Source organism: Equus caballus, chromosome 20 (genome assembly GCF_041296265.1).
Source record: "Equus caballus isolate H_3958 breed thoroughbred chromosome 20, TB-T2T, whole genome shotgun sequence".
NCBI classification, from domain to species: Eukaryota; Metazoa; Chordata; class Mammalia; order Perissodactyla; family Equidae; genus Equus; species Equus caballus.
Window position 1 is genome coordinate 12,590,011 of NC_091703.1, and position 24,640 is coordinate 12,614,650.

The window sequence follows — 24,640 nt, forward strand, 5'->3', positions numbered from 1 at the left end:
CTCCCTGGCTCAGCGTACCCACCCCTCCCTCCTGTGTTCCTGCCTGCTCCTTGCTTTCTGTTGACACGGTTCTATCTTCTAAAGGAGGCTGAGGTTTCTAGATAGGAAGGTGAACTGGATCCTAAAGGAAAGGTCAGAAGGAATTGCCAAAACTTAGGGGCAAACTGAAATTTATGTCAACACCTGCATGTCTTTTCTTTTTTTTAAGAATCTTGAGGCGGGGTCATTTTATTAAACCTTTCAAGCGACTGTGGGAAAGAATCAGATAAGGATATCTGGATCATAAAATTTTAGCAAAGACCATTAGAGATAATCCAGCCCTACTCCCCATTTCACAGTTGAGGGAACTAAAGTTCAGAGAGGTTATTCAGCTCATTAAGGACAGAAAAGTGAACGAGAATCCTGGTGAGCTGGGTCCGGCAGCCCAGGAGTGCTTTCCTCAAGGTCCTGGTGCCTACAGTAGCAAGACAGATTAGAAATTTACTACTTTTCTAATTTCACAAGTAAATCCTCCCAAAGAAAATTACTTGCTTCTCTGAGAAGACGAACTTGAAATCTGGGTATCTTATTTTTGGGGGGTGCCCCTTTCACTGGCAAGCCCATTCTGGGAGATTTAACTCTATCTGGTTAAATAGTTATCCATTTGGAGCAATTGGAGGTCATTTGAAAAGGTGGTATTTCCAATGGCAGAGAAAGCCAACATAGCAATGTTGTCAGTGGTACCATGGTCTCTACATCACCTTAAAGACCCGCTCAGGACTTCTGGATCTGCCTGCCATGAGACCGACCACTGCACAAGGCGCGCATTTCCACGTTCCTTAACTCGGGTTCCCTCAGCATTGAGGCTACTCTCTGGATCTGAGGTGGGAGCTTTCTGAAGTGACTTTAATTCTTCCTGGCCAACAGGATGCTTTTTAGCACCCAGGGTTCTGGTGAGCTGGAATTGCTAATGAGGTGTCTAAATATGCTCTCTTATTTTAAGGCTTGGCAACCTCAACCATTCGCTGGGATGTAAAACTCATTAGTTTCAGAGTCAGACAGACATGGGCTCAAATCAATCCTGCCTCTTACTAGAGGTTGTGTCCTTCGGTAAGTTAACTTACATCTCAGACCTCAGATCCCTCCCCTTGTAAAGTGAAGGCTGTAAGGAGCACCTTGTGAGGCTGTTGAGAGGATTAGATGAGATTATGTGGATAACATCCTTCACATGGAGCCAAAGCTTAAAGGCACTGTGGGGTCACCCCTACTTAGATCGAAAACTGTCTTGAAAACTGAGTAGCTTAAAAACATGCTAAAGGCTACACAGTCAGTTGGTGGCCAATTTGAAAACAAATAACTATTCGAAATGACTGGTTTAAGCACACCATGCTCTAAGAAACCCAAGTATTATAAAAATTATTCAAATAAATCAGATGTGATTATGGCATTGCTAAAGGATTCTTTGCTTCAAAAATCGATCTACTGTGGGGGCGGGCCCCGTGGCCGAGTGGTTAAATTCGCGCGTTCTGCTGCGTCCAGTGTTTCGTCAGTTCGAATCCTGGGCGTGGACATGGCACCGCTCATCGAGCCACAGTGAGGTGGCATCCCAGATGCCACAACTAGAAGGAACCACAACTAAGAATATACAACTATGTACCAGGGGGCTTTGGGGAGAAAAAGGAAAAAAATAAAATCTTAAAAAAAAAAAATTGATCTACTGTGGGTAATGAGAGGACTCCTTAGTACTCTTCAAATGTTACTGGAGTTACAACTTTTAAGGAAGACACACCGGCCTAAGCGAGTCACAACTGCACCCCTTAAACAGGAGCAGCGCGCCTGTCTAGAAGTGTACATTGACAACTAGGTTCATGGCACAACCATTTAGAACCAAGTGCATTTCTGATGGTATCTAGCTCTGCATTTTGCACAACATACTCAAACAAGTCTGCTGGTGAAGATGTGTTGAACCAGTAGTAAGTCTCGGTTTTATTATCAAATCAAATAAAGAAATGTATTCTTCTCTCTCCCTCACATATAGAGCATTATCCACTTAGCCAGACATCATACTGCAAACAATATGGGACCTGTTCACTCTGATGAGCACAGTCACTGAGCAGGAAATCACTGACAAACGACAGGAGATTACCTCTGTTTGCTTTGGTGCGGGTTTATAAGAAGTTACTAATACACTCTTAGAAACATGCGTTATCTATGAGCTTTATAACAAATTGCAACTGCGTTTGAAGGCCTTGGCATTGACGGAACAAAAAGGACTTTGTTCATTTTTAAGGAGGTGTCACAGTTTGCTCATTCCGCAGGCGTGGGTGACGCGACTGGGAAGAGACACTTCTCATTTTCAAAGTGAGCTCATAAAGTCCTGCCCTTGAAGTGCTCAGGGACCTCCACTTATCTGCAAGATTTCAAATGCATCTCGACACTGAGGGTAGAGATTGTAGATGAAAGTTCACTTCTCTGCATAGCCCATAAAGCCATGTATTGAGGAAAAGCAATCATTTAAATCAGGATTATCTTTATATAGAAATGCATAATTCTGGAACATGGGCTTACTCTATTGAGTTGATAAGTGAAGAAACCAGAGGTACTCTCTGCCCTGGCAAACTCTGATTCTCCCTGGTATTTTTTAGAGTGTGTGTGTGTGTATAGGAAAGGAAAGTGAGGGAGAGGCAGAGTTTATCTTCTCTGGGAGCTTTCATTTCCTCTAAATCTATTTTTACTTGTTGGTAGACAAATCATACTGCTAATATACAGCAGTTAGTTGGCTCATAACTGAGTGTTGCTCTGGGTAACCAGATTTCACAATGCTTCAAATCCCAATAAGGGAAGTCCTCTGTTCCTTAACCAATGGCTTTGGGTGTGTGTGTGTGTAATTCATGGTGACTCAGTGTCTAAGAAGGTACAAACATTGTAGCTAATGTATTTCTGGTTCTTATATTACCTTTCAGGAATGGGCCTAGAAGACCTGGCTAATATCTTTGACTCATTTCCTGCCAACGATTTGGCTGTCCCCTATTTTGCAAGGTAGGAAATGGTCTTTAAAGATGATGTAATGGGGTCTAGATAAATCTTAATACTACTTGAGTTTTCTGAGTGCCACCCTGAAGCAGTACTTGCCCCAACCTAGACCATCATACATGGTATAAGGGCGGGCCATTACAGTTTTAATGAGCCCATGAGCTCCCTTGAGATTAAGTGAAATGTACAACATACCTTGGGACCACTGAGGAGCGAGAAACTGCTGGGGTGCAGAGAGAAAGCTTCACAGAAGAGATGAACATTGAAATGGGTTTTAAAGTATGAATAGGAGTGCACAGGTAGACTAGAGGAGGAAAGGCATTCTAGGTAAATAATAGCGTATGCAAAGGAAGCTCTGCTACTTGGTAGAAAAAGAGTAGTTCTCTTTTTTAGGTGACTATGGAAGAGTTAACTAAACTTGTTGTGTAAATTGGGCAAAATGCATGAAATTGAGGCCCTCAGACAAGTTGCGCTTTACATCAATCATGCTTTGGATGCTCATTCGTTGTGTATAGATAGTTATGATTACAGAAAACAGATGGTGACATTCTCCAAGACCGTTCTGGGGGAAAATGACCGCGTACAATCTGACGTATGTCATAACAGACTAATGAGCTGGACGATGGGATTTGAACAGTGTGTCATGGCGGATGGTGATAAGATCAGAACTACTTTTCAGCTTATTTAAAGGTCAACTCAAATTAAATGCTTCATTTCTTTCTCTGCCTTGTTCATTTGCTCATTGGCTGTTCTCTGTGGGCTGATACTTTGCTGCAAGCTTGGCCTACGGCAGCAGAGACAGCCACAGCCCTTGCCTACCTTAATGGAGCTTATAACGTAGCCCCAAACTGATCTTCAGAAGGATTGACAGCAAATCTAATTTCACCAGTTAGAAAAAAAGTGACATGTCCAAGGACTAATGAGAGAAACACATATAATTCCCCACGCAGATCAAGCACGACACGGATGAACTCAGGTGGCAGTTTTACTGGTCTCTGAAGCAAAGAAATGAGGCTATTTTAGATCTTTGTAGACTTTAGGCTTTTGGATGTTGGGAGGCTCCACTCCAAACCGTGCTCCCATATTAAGGAGAATTTTTCCTTTTTTAAAAAAAAATCAAGAACATTTAAAAAAATATAATTCAGCTTTTCAAGTTATTGGACTATGAGTAACTCATTTAATTTAGAATTGCCTGTGAGTTCTTGGCAATCACAGGGCATATTTAGAAATCTTTGCAAAGTGAGAAAAATCTAACCTACAAACTGTTTTAAAACGTAATGAAAGAGGTATAAGCCCAAAATATAACCATTAATGAGGTTGACACGATGTTGTTTCCTACACATGTGTCTACATGTTTATTAATTTCTATTTTGCTGTTTTTGTGTTTCATATTTTGGAGCCAAATTTTTTTTATTCAGCTCTCAGACATTCTCGTAGGCCCTGGGCATTCTGCCCACAATGCCTAATGGAGAAAACGGCCCTGCACACAAAACCCAGAGTGAAAAAGACCAATGAAATTAAGTAAAGGTGTCAGTGTATATGGTTTCCAGATAATGCTGAGAGTTCTTTTCCACTCTATGCAAAATTCTTATAGAACCAGAGAGAGCGCCATGCACTCAAAGGGAACAGCATATGTGCCAGCAATAAAGTATTTGCATATTTGGGTATGGTAAGAAACACAAACAGGGCCCACAGTTCAAAACAAAATCTGAGAAAGGAAAGAAAAACAAGGTGAGAGGCACCCATTTTTGAAGCACCTGCTCTGCTAAGCTCTGTGTCCAGTCATTTCTATATACCGGTTCATTTAATTCTCTCCCTGCGAGGGAGTTATGATTATTCCCATTTTACGGATGAAGGAACCAAAGCCTAAAGAAGTTCAATAACTTGCCAAGGGCTGTGCAGAGGAGGAAACAGAATTGGGAGTCAGCCACATCCCTAAGCCCGCACTCTTTTCACAATGCTCATGCTGTCTTCTTGTTTCCTAAAGGGCTGAGGACTATGTGATTTTCTTTCTTTCTCTAATCACTGATTTAATCAGTGATGAAGGTCACTGAATGTGGATGGGACGCAAGAACGTGGGTAGAGGCTGGAGTTTCCCTGAGAGCAAAGCTGAAGTGATGGAAGGCAGAATTCACTGCTTTTCTCTTTTTTTTTTCCTTAACTGATTCATTAGCAGAAAAAACTGTGGTGGATAAAACTTCTGAAGCCCACGGTCTGTTAGCAACCTCAAGGGAATCTTTAACTACGGAAAGTCCCGAATCACAATCAGATTGGAACATATCCAACCCCTTTCATGGTCCATTCGCAGTGGTTCTCGAAGTGTAGTCCTGGACTACTTCCCCCAGAACTATCAAGGAGCTTACTGAACTGCAGACTCCTGGGCCCTAGGATTCGACTCTCTGGGGAAAGGCCCAGGAATCTGCATTTCCCCTCACCTTCCCTACCTCTCTGGGTGAGTCTTATGTTCTCTAAAATTTTAAAACCACACTTTCATGGTTCAAAACAAGATTCCATTGCTGCCTCTTTGTCTTCTTTAATAGCTTTTAAGGACCATAGCTTAAACTACCAGGAATGTCCAGTTCTGGGTTCACCACCATTTTACAGATGGGAAATTAAGAGAAAAATGGGTACAGAGCTATTTAGCAAGTCAGTAGAACTGATACAATGAGAACTCAAAAAATATAAAAAACCCCACCTGATCCCCACTGTACTGGGATTAACTCTTGGGGCCTCGGCTTTAGTTGTTAGTGTAATTCTCACCCACTGAGAAGATCCCTACACTGAAGGAGATGGTGGCAGAAGTTTTTAAAGCAGCTATTACCTAGAAGGTTAAAATCACCTCTTAGCAGCCAGGTCATCACCGCTATGAAGGAAGGAAAGAAGAAAAGAGGGAGGGAGAGAAGGAGGGAAGGAAGGAAGGAGGCAGAGAGAGAACGGGAAAGAAAGGGTGAGACCAAGAGCAAGAGCAAAAGCAAGAGTGAGAGAGTGGGGGGGCCGGCCCAGTGTTGTAGTGGTTAAGTTCTCACACTCCGCTTCAGTGGCCCGGAGTTTGCGGGTTCGGATCTCAAGCACACACTTAGCACCACTCATCAAACTCCACTGTGGCAGCATCCCACAAAAAATAGAGGAGGATTGGCACAGATGTTAGCTCAGCGACAATCTTCCTCAAGTAAAAAGAGGAAGATTGGCAACAGATGTTAGCTCAGTGACAACCTTCTTAAAAAAAAAAAGAGTGAGAAAGAGAGGGAGGAGTGGGGGTGAGAGGGAGAGAGAAGAGAGGAAGGAAGGAAGAGTGGGAGAGGAAAGAAAGGAAGAGGGCAAACACACTCCCATGGGGGTGGGAGTCAATGGTGTTCAGTGGACAGGATGGAGGCAGGCAACCTAGAGAACCAGAGGCACTAAGGTGGTATTGAAGGTGATGTCAGGATATCCTGCAGAACACTTGGTGTTTGGCGTGAAGAGCCTGGACCATTCCCTCCTGCCCTCCCCCTTCTTGCCATGTTACCACCTCAGACCCTGACTGCTCAAAGCTCAGCATCCAGCATCATCTACTCCTTAGCTCTTGGAAAGTCTCCCCCAGATCTGGCTGCAACCCCTGGAAGGGCCGGCAGAGGTCCTTTTCAGAAGGTGGCTTCCTCCCACGGGAATCACCTACCTTTTGCTAAACGTAAAATATTCCACTGACTTTAGAATTAAACAAACAAACAAAACATTGATTTGAGCACCCCAGGGTAACCCCAGCACCCCAACATCAATTCAAGGGAAGGTGTGGGCTAAGTCTTTCCTCTCCAAAAGGATGGAGAGTCAAGGAGCAAATCTGCCAATAAGATGGGAAGAAGTCTGAAGTTTTAGACTTTTCAGACTTGGAACTAAAAAGGTTGAGTCTAAAAAGGAAAACATGTCACCTTCCTGCCAAAATAAACTGTGATGAAAGTCTAGACCCGACCACCTTTCAGCCAAGCATTTCCTGTTCTGGCCGCCTCCATCTGCCTCACACTAGCTCAGAGGAGAGAGAGCTATTTTTAAGGTGCAAACAACCAGGACTAAGAATGAGAGAAGTTATGTATTTATAGTTACACCTTTTAACTGTTCTCTTCTCCCTCTGGAGATAGAGGCTGGATTTGGCTTTCCCTTTGAATCAGACATAACTGGGGGAAGAAGAACTTTGAAAGGTCATGGTGAAGTCTATAGCCTCTAGACAGGGGTCATTGTCCTGACAATACAAGTGGGAAAGCCATTCACCACTTCTTGAAGAATTCCTCCTAACTTAGCTTATGCAACACATGGGCTCTTGAGAAGCGTTTTGTAAAACATACTTGTTGTATAAAAGGTGATTTGAAAATACAGTCATGTGTCGCTTAATGATAGGGTTGGGGATGCATTCTGAGAAATGCATCCTTAGGTGATTGCATTGTTGTGTGACCATCATAGAGTGCACTTACACAAGCCTAGATGGGATAGCCTACTACAAACCTAGGCTACATGGTACTAATCTTAGGGGACCACCATCGTTATATGTGGTCCATTGTTGACCTGAACGTCATTATGTGGTACATGAATGAACAGTCATGGTTTTGTTATTTAAGGAATTCAACAGTAAATCACCCCCCAGTTTTGTTTTTCAACAGAGGATTCCATTATCATGCAAATAAATATTCCCTAATTTACATGGGTTTGTAAATTCAGACTTTGGATTCGATTTAGGGCAGGACACATGTATAGGCAGTACTCTAAGAGCCAGCATGGTGGTCTAGTGATTAAGATCTGGCACTCTCACCACCACAACCTGGGGTTCGCTTCCAAGTCAGGGAACCATACCACCATCTGTTGGTTGTCACACTATGGTGGCTGTGTGTTGCTGTGATGCTGAAAGCTATGCCACCGGTATTTCAAATACCAGCAGGGTTACCCACAGTGGTTTCAGCAGAGATTCCAGGCTAAGACAGACTAGGAAGAAGGACCCGGCCACCCAATTCCAAAAGATTGGCCATGAAAACCCTGTGAATAGCAGCGGAGCACTGTCTGACATGGCGCTGGAAGGTGAGAGGATGGGGCAGAAACACGGGGCAGGGCTCCGCTCTGCTGTCCACAGGGTCCTGGGAGACGGAATCGAATCAATGGTACCAGCAACAAAAAAGCGTCAACAGCTCTTTCTGGTGTCTAACTGCATCTTTCCTCTTGTAAGTCAGGGATCTTTTCTTGTTCCATTAAATTATTCCATTCTTAATAGCAAACCATGCAGGACCCATTGTAGACTCTTGGAATTTGCCAGTAAATAAAAGAGAAAAGCCTTTCCTTGTAATGAGTCCAAAAGTATCATCTTGGTGTTGGCTATTACCCCCCATAAGTTTACTGACATTATTATCTTCCCAGCACTTATCCCCCCACCTGACATTACAGTGTCAGCTTCTGTCTCCCCACTACAATGTCCACATCATGAAGACTTTGCTCACTCTTTAATTCATCACTGTATTACAAGCACCAAAAATATACTAGATGCTTAAAATTTATTCAATTTATGAATTTCTATTTACCTCAAATTGTTACGGAATTTGGAATTATACAGACTGCTGAAGAGGTCCTCTCTTTCTTTAACATGATGCCCTCTTAAATATCCTAACTCCACTATTTTCACCCACTGCCTCAGTCATTATTATAGGAATTACTTGAAGGACAAAAGATTTCTAAATTCAGTAGGATCTGTATGTTTCAAATGAGTCAAACTTTAAGAACTTTACAGAACAAGTTGGTTGGCATGACCCACTTCCAGCTTCCTTTTTCCCTCTACTTCTGGAGGTTTCTTTGTGCAGCCAGGCCAATGGGGTCATGATTCAGCTTTTGGCAAAAGGAGTGTCCTTGCTAGATCATTGTGCTTGTACCAAATTTGGTGGCTTGTACCACTCAAGGAAGAAACATAAAAGACTGGAATCTATTTGGGCTTAGAACCTAGGTCTAAAAACAGATCTATCAGAAAGATGCAGAGAAACAACTTGATCCAGCATGACCCACAATGACAAAGGAACTTATAATGGCTGTGGATCAACAGTACTTGGCACGTGGTAGGAGTTAAAAAAAGTTTTGCTGACTGATGAATGGAAAAATGATGCAAAAATAATGCCCAAGCTAGGGAACTAGATATGCTTACTTCTTGGAAGTTTCAAGTTCTTATTTTGGGAACATTTTTATTGCTATGAGTGCAATGGAAAAAAATAAGCAGGAATAAAAATCCAGTGAGTCGCTCACTCACCTTTTTACTTAATTGGGGACCATTCGCCCCCCCAATGCCTCTCTGCACTGATGGTGGTACTTGATACACATCTTGTTCCTGGGTACCATGGCCAGTGGGTACCTGGTAAATTCCCTGATTTTGGTAGGAAGGTGGCACTTGGTAGATGGTGTCTCGAGAAGCACCCTGTGGGTTTGGTACTTGATAGAGCTTCTGTTGGCTGAAGGTCTGGTGCATCAGTCCAGGAGTGGGCTGGTCCTGGCTGGACGAGGTCTCCTGCACAGGGCCAATCAGAAGCTTCACCCGGTTGCCTGGGACAATGCCTTGCCGACCATGTAAGGAACAGAGCCACCATCCTTCCAGTCCTCCTGTGTTCTGCTCTATGACAGTCAGGATGTCTCCCTTGCGAAAGGCCAGTTCCTCAGCACACTCTGGGACATTGTCGTATAAGGCTCTTGCCATAAGATTCTAGGAAGGAAAGAACAGAGGGAAATCAGGTTAGAATATTGCCTCAGTCTCTTTAACACCTGAAGTCCAGGCTCTTATGGAGAAGCGCACTTCCTGGAAAGAAGAGAAAAATAAATCTGAACAGCCGCCCATAAGGAGAAAAACAGATGGTGCAGACAAAAGACAGAAACATACATACTGTGTCTGCCACCAATGACATCAGACTGCCTCCTCAGAAAAGCCCAGAACACCACAAGAGTTCTTTCCTCCAGCAGTAGATGCTGTGCCAAGGAATTATGAGTAGCACTGTTAAAGAGTTAGAGAACCGTTCACTATATAAAACATTTTCTTCCTTTCCTTAAAACCAGCTTAAGGAATAAAAAGTTCCAAGATATTCAGCTAGTCTATAATGGATATTTCTCAATGTTTTTATATATTGGAGGTAAAAAGAGTCAAAGAAAATCTCATTTAACAAACAGTACAAATGGCATTTATATTTGGTGTTAAAATGGAAACAAAAGTACACTTATATATGCCTTGGCAGGGCTTAAAAATTCTCATTCTCAGTTGATCAAGAGGTCCTTGGATACAGGGAGAATCTACAAGCAAGCATTTCTACCACGATAATCAAGCACGGGGCACAGAGTGACAGTAATCTACCTCTCCAGATTTGATGGCGGGCAGCTACAAAGAATTTATCACACATAGGTAGAGGCCATCTCTGTCTTTTTTGGTCTTTTATTCATACCTTTCCTGAGGGCCTCCCTCACCCTGCCACTTTATAACCTACTTCTTGAATCTAGCCATTCACATCAGAAAGGCTGTGCCTTCCCCTTTCATGGGCCCAAAACACTTTCTCTCTTTGTATGAAGGCCCGTCTGGCACATTCAGTACTAAGCAGACAGCCAAAGTAGGCATTCAGCAGAGAGCGGGCAGGCAGTACGTGCTGACATTCTTGGAAGCCTTTCAAAGGCTCTGAAGATTTCATTTCTTGGCGTGAGTAATGTTTCGCAGCACGATGGCAGCCATCACCACATGCCTGCTCCTTCCCGGCACACAGAGTGGCCGGGGAATGCTGTAAATTCATCACAAGCACTCAGAAAACTCAACGTGATCCCTGTAGTGCTTCCCTAAAGTGGCTGGATGGACCTGAGTCATTGCGATGGTGATCATTTGTGGGAGAAAGGACTGCTGATCAGATGGAGCATGTTTGTGACTTTACATATTTGTGGAATTTTTGGCAGTTGTTGTTTGGACTTCTGCCCCCTGTTTGTTTCTCTAGAAATGTGGACTTGGTCTTTCAGCCGCGTGCTTTTCATTCCTTAGTAATTGACACACGTTAATCATCTCCCCCTGTACTGTGCCCCACAAGCACAGGTCCTGTGCCGTGTGCTGGTTCTCTACTACGGAGTGGCCGTGCTGTGTAAAGGATCTCCCCTCTGGTTGGTAGTTGGGAAGGGGTCCTACTTTGATCTGTTAACCAATTTCCTCTTGGTGCAACTACTTAACCTAAGGAAAGGAGATAAAGCCATAGAGGTCAGTACCCAGGAAGCCTGGTGATGCTCTTTAAGAATAAGGTTGAAGTCCTTGTTCTCGGCAGTTTTGAGATGCAGGAAGTCTATGACGTAGACGGGTGAGCAGTAAGAGAAGCTAAAGAGAAACTGAGGGGTTTGCGTTCCGGGTGAAGATTTTACTTAGTATTTATATTCTAGGAAGCTTTGGGTTCCTTCTGACAATTAAAAGTTCACATACATAAAAATCAGGCAGCATCCTTTCCTGGTTGAAGAACCATTTAAAGATGTGTCATAATCCTAAAATCTCCTCTGTTTCTCTTCTTCCATCTTTTGGGGTTTTGTAATTTAAAAGAAAAGTCCTAGAGTTACAGAAGACAAGATTCTGGTCCTTTGTACCAAAATGACCTGAAGGACATTGCTCCAACAGAGCAGTATTGTGATTATAGAGCAGGCAGAGAGCTGACCACTCTGGTCTCTGTCCCTTTCTCTGGGGCCCATTCAACAATTAGCAATGGCTGGTAAGGAAGCCCCAAGATGAAATCAGAAGTCATAGGGTTGGGGCCAGTTCTATGGCATCTGAGAGTGGACAACTGTGCAATTATATTGGCTACAAAGAAGGGAGAGAAGAGAAACAGAAAAAGGTAGAAAGGCAAAGAACTAGAGACCCACTCAGCATAAATGAGCTGGAGGCGTTCGGAGTTGGGCCACTGCCATGGAACTCCATGAGGCACTGAAGCAGAGCCCCGACCGTGCTTGATTAGACGCAGATAGAAAGCCCTGTGTGAGGGGTGTTCTGGATGTTCTTTGTCTCCTGTCCGAGTGACCCCCCCGCCACCTGGTAAACAGCATGCTAATGTTCCTAGACGTGCCTCAAGAGCTGCTTCTCTGGGAAAACACTCAGAGCCTATTGTCCTTGCTAACTGAGGAGGCGCCATGGGTGAGTTCCCTGACGAGCTGTCCATGACTTCCCAGCAGTCCTCCCAATGCCCACAGAGATCAGGACTGTGAAAGAGAGCTGGGCATGGCTGTTAGTGGCAGGCACCCCGGGGCTAGCCTGCCACCTCACACACTGACAGATATTCTCAGCCTTGGCTGAAAAGGAGTGAGTTATTTAATATCTGTGCATGCCACAGAGAGTCAATGTCTATACCCAGCCACTCTCCCAACAGAAGGTTACAGCCACAGAGACCTTTAGAGAACACCTGCTCCCAACCTCTCTGTCTTGCAGACTAGGAAACACATCTGGGGAGGCCTTCCTTTGCCTAAGGATACTCTGTTGGTGTTAGACATGAGAAGAGAACCGTGTTCTCTTGGTTCGATTCTCTTTCCAGAACTCTAAGCCACCTTAGCTCTCTCTACACATGTCTTCCTGACTGGGCTCAATTCCATTATACAGAATAGTTCTGAAGATGACAGTTCTACTTATCATGTCTTAGAATAAACAGATTCTTGGGAGCTGGGATCCTAGCTGTGTGACTTGGGCAGATTACCTCTCCCCTTTGTGCCTTAACTTCTGATCTGTAAAATGAGAATGCAGATAACAGCACATACCTTATGAGTTTGCTGCGAGGATGAGCTAATTCAAGTCAAGTACTCACACACTACTGGACACTTACACAGCTACCGTGGCTATTTACTGAATTTGCTGGATGGCTCTTTGGCCTTAGGCCTCAGTTCACCTCCTCTCAGTTCTCAGGCAAGAGTTGGTCCCATTCAAATGATGCTATTATATGCATTTTTATACATATCTGATATTTCTCTTGCTCACAATTACATTTCAGGAGAACTGTATCTCGTGGCAATATTTCTCTGAATTAATAATGAGTTCTGGGGCCGGCTCCGTGGCCGAGTGGTTAAGTTCGCGCGCTCCGCTGGGGCAGCCCAGGGTTCGGATCCTGGGTGCGAACATGGCACCGCTCGTCAGGCCACATTAAGGCGGCGTCCCATATCCCACAACTAGAAGGATGTGCAACTAAGATATACAACTGTGTACAGGGTGGGTTGGGGAGATAAAGGAGAAAAGAAAAAAAAAGATTGGTAACAGTTGTTAGCCCAGGTGCCAATCTTAAAAATAATAATAATAATAATAATGAGTTCTGGTGATTGCAACCTCATGTCAAGTATTTACCTACAAATGGTAATAATGAAACTATTGGTTGCGTTCAAGAAAACTTTTGAGACAAAATAATAATAATATTACTGGACAAATTATGGATAAATATCATTAGATTCCAGCAGAGTACAATCCATCAGAAAGTGAGAAAAAACATGGGTAACGAGCGCGGCTTTTGAAAACACTTAGTGTGTCGGAGCAAGAGTTTAGCAAAATTAATTACAGCCAGAACACAAACCGTCTCATTCAAAAGTGGACATGCAACTCATAAATAGGCAAATCAAGAGTTAACTCCCCCAGCTGGGAGGATGGTGGGGGGGCCCTCTCTTTCAGTGCAGAGGTGTGATTCCTTAAGGCCACAAAGTCAGAAGGTGATTATCTGAATATCTTAGAAAAACCCAGGAGAGGCAGTTTGTCTATTCAAGATCTACTCTTTCTCCTACCCTGTCTGGGATATTTATCTTCAGGGCAGGGAAGGTCAACATAGAAACAAACCAAGGAGAGATAAGAGAGCTATGTAATTCTATATCCACTTGGACGGTTAGCCGGAGAGACTGGCAGTTGGAAATGCAGCTAGAGCTTGGCAAAGCACCCAAACAGTCGGGGCCCAGAACTTGAAAGCCAAGGGAACTTTAAACAATTATAGTCCAACTCTCGCACTTTACAAATGAGAAAAATGAGACTCAAGAAGTTAATGATTGGCCAAGTCACCTGGCAAGAAGGTCAAAGAGCTGGGACAAGAATTCAGGCCTCCTGTCTCCAGCTCCAGAATTAGGACAGTATTTAATAAAGTCAAATACGTGTGCTACAAAAGCTGTGGTTATAATCAGGAGTGGAAATTGGCATTTAGAGTCATAAATCTTATTTGAGGGTCCCCTAACATTAGCAGCCTCTAGTACTAATCCTGATTCCAATCTTTCCTTTTTTTCCCTTTTTTTTTAATTGAGGTAACACTGGTTTATAACACTATAAAAATTTCAAGCGTATATCATTATATTTCCATTTCTGTGTAAGTTACGTCATGTTCACCACCCAAAGACTAATTACCATCCATCACCACACACATGAGCTCAGTCATCCCTTTCGCCCTCCTCCCTCCCCCTTTCTCCGCTGGTAACCACCAATCTAATCTCTGTGTTTGTTTGTTGTTGTTGTTATCTTCTATTTATGAGTGAGATCATATGGTATTTGACTTTCTCCCTCTGACTTTATTTCACTTAGCATAATACCCTCAAGGTCCACCCATGTTGTCACGAATGCCAAAAGTTCACCTTTTTATGGCTGTGTAGTATTCCATTGTGTATATATACCACATCTTCTTAATCCATTCATCCTTTGATGGGCACTTAGGTTGCTCCCAATTCTTGGCTATTGTGAATACCCAATCTTTCTTGAAACTCTCTTTTGGCTTCCATGACTCCACTTCCTAGTTCTCTCTCTCCTCTTGTTCTTGTGACCACTCATCTTTCTTCTCCTGAACAGTTGAAAGGGGTTTTTTTTTTGCCCATCCCTTAAGTAATTGTGTTCCAAAGGGATCTCTCCTTTGCACTTTTGTCTTCTCTATATGCTTGCTCTCTGCAGGAAATCTCATCCATGCTGACGGCATCTAAACACACACATACACTCAGATCCATAGCTCCAGCCTAGATATCGCTTCTGCACTCCAGTCCCATATGTCCAATTGTCCAATGGGTATCTTCACCTCTCACTCAACCAGTGCAAAACCCCCTTTTTCCTGCTTTCTCTCTCTTAGTTAGCAGCATGCACACAGTTGCCCAAGAGAGCAGCCTCAGAGGTCTGCTGAGTCTCTTCCCAACCTGAAACTCAGTCAACTTGGACCCTGCTCCCCTCCTCACCACCACTCTTGGTTCCATGCTCTCCTCCTCACACCACTCCTAGCTCAGTGCCTCAGGAACTTTTTTTGGGAATATGGTAATTGCTTCCCAACTGGTTTTCCTGCATTTGGCCTCTTCCCACCTCAAACCCATCTTCCACATAACCAGAATAGTTATCTTTCCAAAACCTATCAGATTGTTTCCCTTTCCAGTTCTCTGTAAATCTATCTTACAGTATGACTTGTAGTAACCCATTCAAGACTGTGAACTCCTTAAGTTCAGGGAGGCTGTCTTATTCTGATGGCATTTCTAGAACTTTAGCCCAGTGTCTGAAACAAAATACACACTCATTAAATGTTTGCTAACTTGAAATGGATTCTGGACTCTGATTTCCTGGTTCTCTACAGAGAAGGTGAAAATGTTTTCTAGAGAAGTCCATGAGACACCTGGTTAAAATTTTCAGATGGACATGGGAAGATGAACGAGATAATGGAACCAAAAAGATCAATGGCATGTCCGAGTCACGTAAGCCACACAGCCAGAGAACGTGTGAGACAGCAAGCAGGAAAGCTCCCGCCCCTCCCTATTAAAACAGGACGTAGATGGGGAGGCTGAATCTAGTGTCCATGCCACTGAGCAAACAGGAAGGCCAAGAGGAGCTGACCATACCAGCCAGATCAAACACAATGGTCTCTGTAAGAACCTTTTCTCCCTTCAGTGTAGCAACCTACAGCTGGCAGCAGGTGACAGAGCACCATTCATACTTTGCCAGAACATTTGGGTTCTGCTGTTCCTGGTTTCCAAGCTATGCCTGAGGAGTGGGAAGAAAATATGGTACAACCAGCCAGAAGAGCGGGTACAGAGAGCTCCAGGTTGCATGACAGCTTCCACACCATCCCCCACGTTTTCCTGCCTTTTTTTTCCCCCACCACTATCAAAATGTCAAGAAAGCTTATTACTCCTACTGCCAGGGAAACTATCTGCTATTCCAAATACAGAGAGGTGTGACTTATAATTTCCATGACCATTCAAGCTGCTCTTTGAAGAGAAATGAGACACAATGGCTGGTGCGTCACCACTCTAAGACTGATAGCATCATCAATGGCCCAACTTCCTCTTATTATTTTTACTTCATTCTATATTTATCATGCAGGAGCTCCTGCCAAGGCCTCAAGGCTGACAGATTCTTAACAACATGACTTTCCTGTACCCAACCCCCCAAACTTTAGCCCTGGACTCTGGCAGAGCGCACATGCACACACACACACACACACACACACACACACACAACAGATCCTGAGAAACAGACACAGTAAAGAAGGAAATGGCCATTGTCAAGGAAATCAGTCCTAAAGGAAGTGGCTAAGCGATGAGCATCACCAAGGTCAGTCTCAGGACACACTGGGGAAGAGAAAGAAAGGCGCCTGTGCTTTTGTGCCTGCTGACAAAGTCAGCTTCAGTCTGAGGGCCAACAAATCACTTTGGGTTCCTCCCGCCATCACCTTTAAGCTATAGGGGTATGTGGGATTTCAAAAGAAGGAAACAGCTATAGTCAGAAAACATGGATCTCTACAAATGTCTGGATTTCAAGTCTTGGAATACTTGGTTTACACCTGAGTTCTTTCATTGGATGACCTGGAATGCTGAATTTTCTAAGAACTGTATCCTCTGGAGATTAAGTAGCAGACACGAAGCTTTCAAGTTCAGGAGTTAGAAGACATGATAAATAGCACATCCATGTCTTTTTTTTCAGCGTTATTTGTCGATTGCGATCTGAGATACTTCTCACTAAGTGATCTAAGAAGCCACAGAAAGGCAGCAGCGGTTCCTGCTAGGTCCCACTAGTCCCCAGTCATACTTCTGACTCCTGGTGAGGAGTGTCCCACATGTGCCACCAAAGATTCCTCTGGCACCTATACCACATTTTAGCCAATGATTTTCATTTTCTGGAAAGTACTTCTATACTCCTATGATGGTCACAAAGCTCACATGAGTATCTTGGACCCTCTCTGAATCTTCATGTCATTTACTCTGCCCCAAGTTGTTTTCTTAGATTTTCCAGCCTTGTGAACTTTAGCCACAGCATTCCCTTTTGACCATTTCTGAATGGGAGATGCTTTAAGAAATGTGACATTAGATACTTGTTTCCCAAAGGTACTCTCCAACATGCAGCCCTCACCTGTGCCGTGGGGCTGCGCCCTGTGCCTGGTCTCCTGTGAGGTTCCCAGGTTTGGGAATCTTAATGTCTCTTCCATACTGGCCTATTCCTATGTGAGGAGGGATCATTTAGAATCCAGCATTACTTTGGTCGTTCACATACCAAAGTGACACTACCTCTTGAGAGTTAGTGAGAAGATCTGATGCTCACTGCAAATTTGGATATTTGGATCTCAGAAAGAGTTTTTGATCTGACCAGATTTGGTAACATGATATGGACAGCATAGCTACGAGATTTAAAAAGCGTTTCTTCAAATGCTGGGTTCCCTTCCTTTTCTGCACTAGAATGAATGCCATCTATTCTCTCGTAATATAAGATTGATGCAGGACAGAAACTTCATATCCTGGGATTTGTTTATCATGGAACCAATGAAAGCCTGGAGTAAATCCTTTGTTTCATTTTAGGAAAATTACAGATGCGCTGTTAGGTAGGTGGTGTGCATGCACGTGGGTATGTGTGCAACTTCACGGCAGCTTCTATTATTTCTTAGCCTATTGTAGAGGATGAATTTGATTGCTGACAGCATTTGAGAAAAATAAACTAGCTTTTTGTGACAAGTCTGATGATTATAAATAATATATGTATCTTGTGAGCTCAATTTTCCACACTTCTGTGGTCTTTGAGATTTTCTTAAGCAACTCCTGAGGGCCTTAAAGACAGTGGAAGAACACCTAGGTTTCCATGGGTAGTGGAACCAGAAGTCACCCATAGGTTGACCAGAACCAACTAGACTAGAATTTTACACTAAGAAGGGATCCTGGAGATCATTCTAACCCAATCTTCTTGCTTTACAGTCCAGAGGGTCTCCTATTAGATTAGCAGCAGAGCCAGAACTAGCATCTGGTTCCCCTCTTAATCTAGGACTTTTTCCACAGACCAGGATGTGCATCCTAAGAAATTTCTCCATCTTCGAATTTAGTACTATTGCTATTAAGCCTTGGAATTTATAAGCATTTGTCTCAGGTTGCCTGGTTTTGATAGATTTAAGTAGAGTCTATTGGCAAAGGATCAAAAACACGGGGCAGGCACAAACTCTTTTCTGGGTTCTGTCCCTAGATAAATCTGACAGGCACCATATAATGATGAAGACCTGACACCCGCTCACCCAAAAGATATGTTTTATTAACAATAAAACAACCATCTGGATTTCAGCCAACATTACAGTGTTGGCACCAGATCACTTCTATCTGCCTGTCTAGACAAATCCCTCTAATATCCAGGTACTTGGGGAAGCGAAATGAGAATTAAGTTATAAAGGAGTAGGAGATGCCAGTCCACTATATTATAGTACATTTCTCAAAACAATATCACTTCTCAAAAGTCAAAACACACAAGTTATAACATCTAATAAAGTATTTGAAAGAAGGGAAAGATCTTCCTATTCTTACATTCCCATATATCTTATCTTCCTGCACCGCGGTATGAAGCCCCCAAGGTATGATGTTATATCTAAACCCACCAATACCGATGTGTGCACATGCTAGCAATCCTCATCAGTCTCCCAGCCCAAACCCAGCTGATGTAACTTGGATGCCACCCCTTACGGGAACTCTTTTAGATGTCACCTGACCTAGGTTTGGAACCTGATTGCTATTATCCCACTTAATTTGTGAGGTCCTCAATGAATTTTAAAAAATGGGTCCATACACTTGGCCGAGAGGGTGTATACAATCATATGCTGTCAGCATTGCAACTGCAGAGTTGTCTCAAGAAAGAACCTTTAGGTGCCTGTCAGGTGGCATGGTGGTTAAGTTCCTGTGCTACATTTCGGTGGCCCAGGGTTTGCTAGTTTGGATCCTGGGTGCAGATCTACACACCGCTCATCAAGCTATGCTGTGGCAGCACCCCACATAGAAGAACTAGAAGGACTTACAACTAGGATATACAACTATGTACTGGGGCATTGGGGAAGGGAAAAAGAAAAGAAGAAGATTGGCAACTTATGTTAGCTTAGGGCCAATCTTCCTCACCAAAAACCCCCCAAAAACATAAAAACCTTTAGATGCTGCAGCTTTTTAGCTAGAAGAGAGAGGAAAGATGGCAGGAAATTGTTCAGTGGCTAGAAGTATATAGACAAGCTCCTACATGTACATATCATACACCAGTTTATGAGAATAAAATAGCTTTCTTCACAGCCCAGTTCTAAATGCATGTTCCATTATTTTCATTGTATTGTATATTAAATTATATATATGCCAGAGGAAGACTTCAGAGAATTATGGCCTGAGGGTTTTACATGTGACTGGGTGAGATCCCACGCTTCTTAGTATTTTGTGGTATTCTCTTGAACAAATTGAAACTAAGTGTGTAAGAGGACGTTTCCTTTTGGTTAGGTCCTGTTACACTCAGCTCAACCTCAGTCATGATAAAATTATGGCGAACAGTTCTACAGTTGTATTTTTGTGCTTCTATCACATAAAACCAGTGAGGCGATGATTTCTAAGCAGAAAGAAGTAGGAGAGATTAGACTAGTGATTCTTAACTAGGGGGGATTTTGTTCCCCCAGGTGACATTTGGCAACATTGGGAGACATTTTGTTGTTGTCACAATGTGTGTGTGTCACTGGTAGTTATTGGGTAGAGGCTGAGGATGCTGCTAAACGTCCTGCAATGCACAGGACAGTCCCCGCCACAAAGAGTTATCCAGCCCTAAATGCCATTAGTGCTGAGCTGGAGAAACCCTGGACAGAGGACTGGATCTAAATTGAATTAATACAGAGTCCAGTCTCAGTCCTCATAGCGTAAGACTAATGACAATGAAATCACTGCCTTTTGTGCCTCTGTTTCCCTATCTGCAAAATGGGGATCATGAACGTGTTCTTTATAATAGTATTATGAGGAATCATGAAACTATACGCGAAACACTCTGATTTCTTCAGAAAAGTCTCTATAAAATCAAAGCACAGTTATTACTCACTCTTATGAGCTCATGAAATTGTGTCTTAAGAACTGGACTCCTCCCCCTCAAAAAAAAATTCCTCCGGGAATAGAAAACAAACCAGAAATGATCTCATCATGATTACACCTGCCACACCAAAAACAGACACAGTTCAGAGAAACTAAATTCTTTCCCTCCAGCAATGAAGTAAGCTGCGTCTGTAATTAAGACCTTAATAAGGGAGGCAGGAGGCCTGATGCAGCCGCTGCGGGCTACGAGGCCCAGGGCTGCCACGCCAGGTTCCAAACAAGAACAAGGGAAATACAATCTCCCTCCTGCTTAACGCTCCCAGGTGTTCTCTGCGCGCGTCCATATCGCAAAATGGGCTTGCTCTCGTTTCTAAAGATGCCCATTTCTGCAAGGAAAAAAGAAAAGGAGCAGCTTATTATTTATAAGTAAATGTTATTTATGAGTCTACATGAAAAATTTACCTGGATCCACTTAAAAAAAAGCCTTTTAGATAATTTCCTGTCAAAAGGTTGCCATAAGGGAAAAGGGGTAGCACTCTTGACAGCTGATGGATCTCTGGAGCAGCCCACGTTGACTGTCTAGAGTGACCATGTGTTCCTGAACTTTCCAAGACAGTCGTAGTTTCAAGTATCCTTCCCATTGTCAGACCATATGTCCCATTTTTGGGTTTGTGAAACACAGATACATACCTGCAGAAATTACATATATATTTTAAACTAAAAATGAAAGATAGGCATTAGCAAGTATGTATCTTGCCAATGGGTCTGCCTTAGTTGAATTTAGGATTTGGGAGAAAAAAAGATAGGTCCTGGTAAGAATCTTCGATTCAGTCAATGCACGTGTTCTCTAATTGACAAGATGATCTTTACAAGGAAACAAGATCTATTCCAAGGGCCTCTGGGCCTCTGTGAGATTGTCTACAAGTCCAGCTCCACAGTTACTGGGGTCACGAAGAGAAAGAATGCTGTGGGGCTAACTGTATTCCTAATGTCCCCTCCCCCCCCCCCCCCTTTAAGGGCATGCTCCTCACACTTTGCTCTGAGAGAAAAGGGTCAGAGAATCAGAGAAAAACAAGAAGGTCTGGCCCAGATGAGCACTCCAGGGAAAGGAGACTTCAGAATTTTGCTCTGTCAATGCTGCTGTGAGGTACTGCAATCCACTAACCCATTTCCTGCCACATTCTAAGTCATACCACAAATGATTCATCGACAAAATTCATCGACAGATTAGTGACATGTCCTGTTAGATACTAAAGGTTCTAAACTCCAGGAAAACTGGAGTTCAAGAAGCGTCTAGACGTCCACCTCATTTCCCTTCCCAGGGTTCTGGCTTTGCTTGTTATGGTTATTTGGGGTTGGGGGTGTAGGGGGAAATCCCAGCTTATTCTTTCAGAAGAGCACAGAGCCTGGGGACAGAGAAGCCTAGATGAATCCTGTGTTAGCCACATCTCCTGTAGGAGTGAGCTGCTAAATTAAGGGTAACAATGAGAATCAATGAGATTAAAGCTAGTTCATAATTAGCAAGAGACAACATAGGGTTTCCACATAACTAAAAGAAATTAGGAAAGATGTTAATGGCCCTTCATACTGTCTAAATACATATTGTTTTAATAAATAAAAAGAAGATCCCGTTCAAATCTTAGCTTTATATGCCTTCTGGTTACTGCAGCTTTCCATTGAGCTTCACAAATATTCCTCCCCACCCAACATACATACAGAGTAAAGAAAGGAATTAAAATTAAATTCAAAAGGAGCTATCAAACATTTTTGTGCAATATTTGCATTTTTACCTGTTCATGTAATATTACATATTCACAGCTCAATCTTTATTTCTAGAAAGCATAAACATCAACATTCCACATGAGAAACATTTTTGCTAACATCTTCTAACTATTACCTTGACATACTAGAAATAGCAGAAGGAATTCTCACTTGCAACGTACGCACCAAGATTTGCAAAGGAATAAGGCACCTCCAAAACGACGGACGCAGCCTTTGAATAAAGATCTTGAACTACCTATTTACACACCATTCAGCACCATTAATGGTTGGGGAGGAGGTTTCCGGGAAAGGGACTAGCTCTTTTTTAAGAATAAACTGGTATTTAATGTCCACGATGGGGCCCAGGCGTATGTATTTGCAACCATTCCACCGGCAATTTTAATATCTCCATAATGAGATGCCCCACCCCCCACCTCAACCATGAAAAATCACGGTCACACAGCATCACTACTCATATTTCCTGGAGTGCCCATTCCACTTTCCTCAAAGTATATGCCTCAGTCAGCTAGATCGTATTGTCTGCTCAAAGTACCTTCTAAAAGACTTGCTCTTCCCGGTGGAGGGTGGAAAAGGTCACCAACAAGGCCATTTATCTTAAAATGAAGATTCCTCAGGAAAATAGTCTTTTGCAGCTAGGCTGTAATGTTCCCCAGGCATGCAGAGTCCTCATTAACCAGTAACAATTACGGCAGGGAGATGACTGGAATGTTGTAAGTAAATAAGATGGAGCAGGGTGTTGTTGACAAGTATAAACAAGTTTTTTTTTGGGGGGGGGGTCCCTCTTTCCATGCCCATACTCTTTGCCATCATCCATTGCCTAGGAAACCGGCAGCTATTCTCTGCATTTTAAATTAGAAATATAGCATTTCTTCCCCGCGGCCCTGTTTTGTCATCTTGGCAAGGAGCCTTGGTAACGAAGTCTCTACGTCACTGCAGAGTACTGCCATGGTCCCGGTGGCTGGCATTTTAAACCAATTTGTTTAGGTGTCTTTCTAAGCCTAAAATGATCTAAAAATAGATCACTAAGACCTCTTACTTCACATCTACGTCACTCTAACTGACCGCAATAGGATAAGGGATATAGTTTACCCTTTATCCCCCAACTCATCTCCTTTGTGTTTGACCTTTGGTTTTTCACACTGGTGACTTTCTCTTTTCCTTACTAATATTTTTGTTATGGATAAACAATTCTAACAAATGTTTCCTCTTAAATTTTTACCTGTATAATGCTTCCATATCTATATATGTGTAAATATATAATATACAGCTTCTAATGCATCATATAATGGCTGCCATTTTTAAATACCTACTGTGTGCTAGAAACTGATGATTTTCATATATGATATCCTTACAACTATCTGATAAGACAGATATTATTACTCCCATTTTATAAATAGGAAACAGAGGCCTAAAGTAGCTTGCCTGAAATTACACTGTTAGAAAGTAACAAAAGTGGGATTTGAAACAAAATTCATGTTCTTTCCACTATGCCATACAGTTTCAGATTCTTTGTAATGGTTACTTGTAGAAGTATTTTATGAAATTCAACATTTGTTGAGTATTTACTATGAGCAAGATCCTGTACTTTCAGGAATATCAAATCTTATTAGTAACAATGAAGATACCAAGTCATTAATATATTAGCAAGTGGACACATAGGCATGCTGGTAAGTCCCTGTGTCAGGCATCTGCATTTCTACAGCACACATCCAGGCCTCTGGGATACTAAACAACAGTCAATCATCTTAACCTGGTAACGGGGATTTTGACATAATACCATCATCAGGTCTTGAGTCCACCCCATCCTTTCAACATCTATTGAGTATCTGCCATATAAGGAGAGCTGCGGTGGCCCAGCACTGTCTACTTACCATACGCCAGGAGCCACGGTTAATACTCTACATTCATATATTATCTTATTTAGGCCTTAGAACAATAGTATGTGGCAGTCATTATCTCTATTTTACAGATAAGAAAACTGAGGCTCAAAGAGCTTCACTTGCCCAAGTTTACAAAGCATTAAGTCACAAGAAACAGAAATGCCTTTCTCCAAGGCTCACACTCTATCTTGTCTCTACTAGAGAACATTTGAGATTAAGGCACTGCCCCTTCAAGCCCATAACTGATCCTAGATCACACTTTTTAGTCAAGGACTTGTCTATCAATCTGCCTCTACATACAAATAAAGGGTGGGTCTCCAGAATTCAATGGGGCTTACTTCAAACTGGACAGCCCCAGCGGGCAACTTATATGAGTTACAGCTTCGTTTAGATAGTGGTTTCACCGAAAGGCATTAATAAGTAAGGCAGTGCTAACAGAGTAGGGCAGAGGTGAAAAACATACAGCCCATCCTAGGGGTCATAGGACAGACAAGGAGACAAAAGGTCAGGCTTTTGATTGTTTTATAGAGTGGATGGATGAAGAAACATGACTGGTGGGGAGTGACAGACTAACCAGGTCACGTAGGCACAAGCAGACAGGGGCAAAGGAACAGGAGCAGCAAGGGACCATGATTACCCAGAGCAGAGCCAAGAGGGAGGAGAGAAGGAGGCGCACACGGTGGGCTTTGAGAGTGGCAGGTCTGCGT

The 24,640-nt window shown here is 42.9% G+C and overlaps 1 protein-coding gene across 4 annotated transcripts in view; it reads right to left on the reverse strand.

The window, feature by feature from the left end:
• Window positions 1–24,640, reverse strand: part of NEDD9 (neural precursor cell expressed, developmentally down-regulated 9) — a 179,453-nt gene that overhangs the window by 17,912 nt on the left and 136,901 nt on the right. For all 4 annotated transcript variants that reach the window (XM_005603570.4, XM_023624459.2, XM_001494964.6 and 1 more), the window contains one exon: window positions 9,260–9,706. In XM_005603570.4, the coding sequence (XP_005603627.3) occupies window positions 9,260–9,706 (447 nt within the window). The remainder of the gene's footprint in view (window positions 1–9,259; window positions 9,707–24,640) is intronic.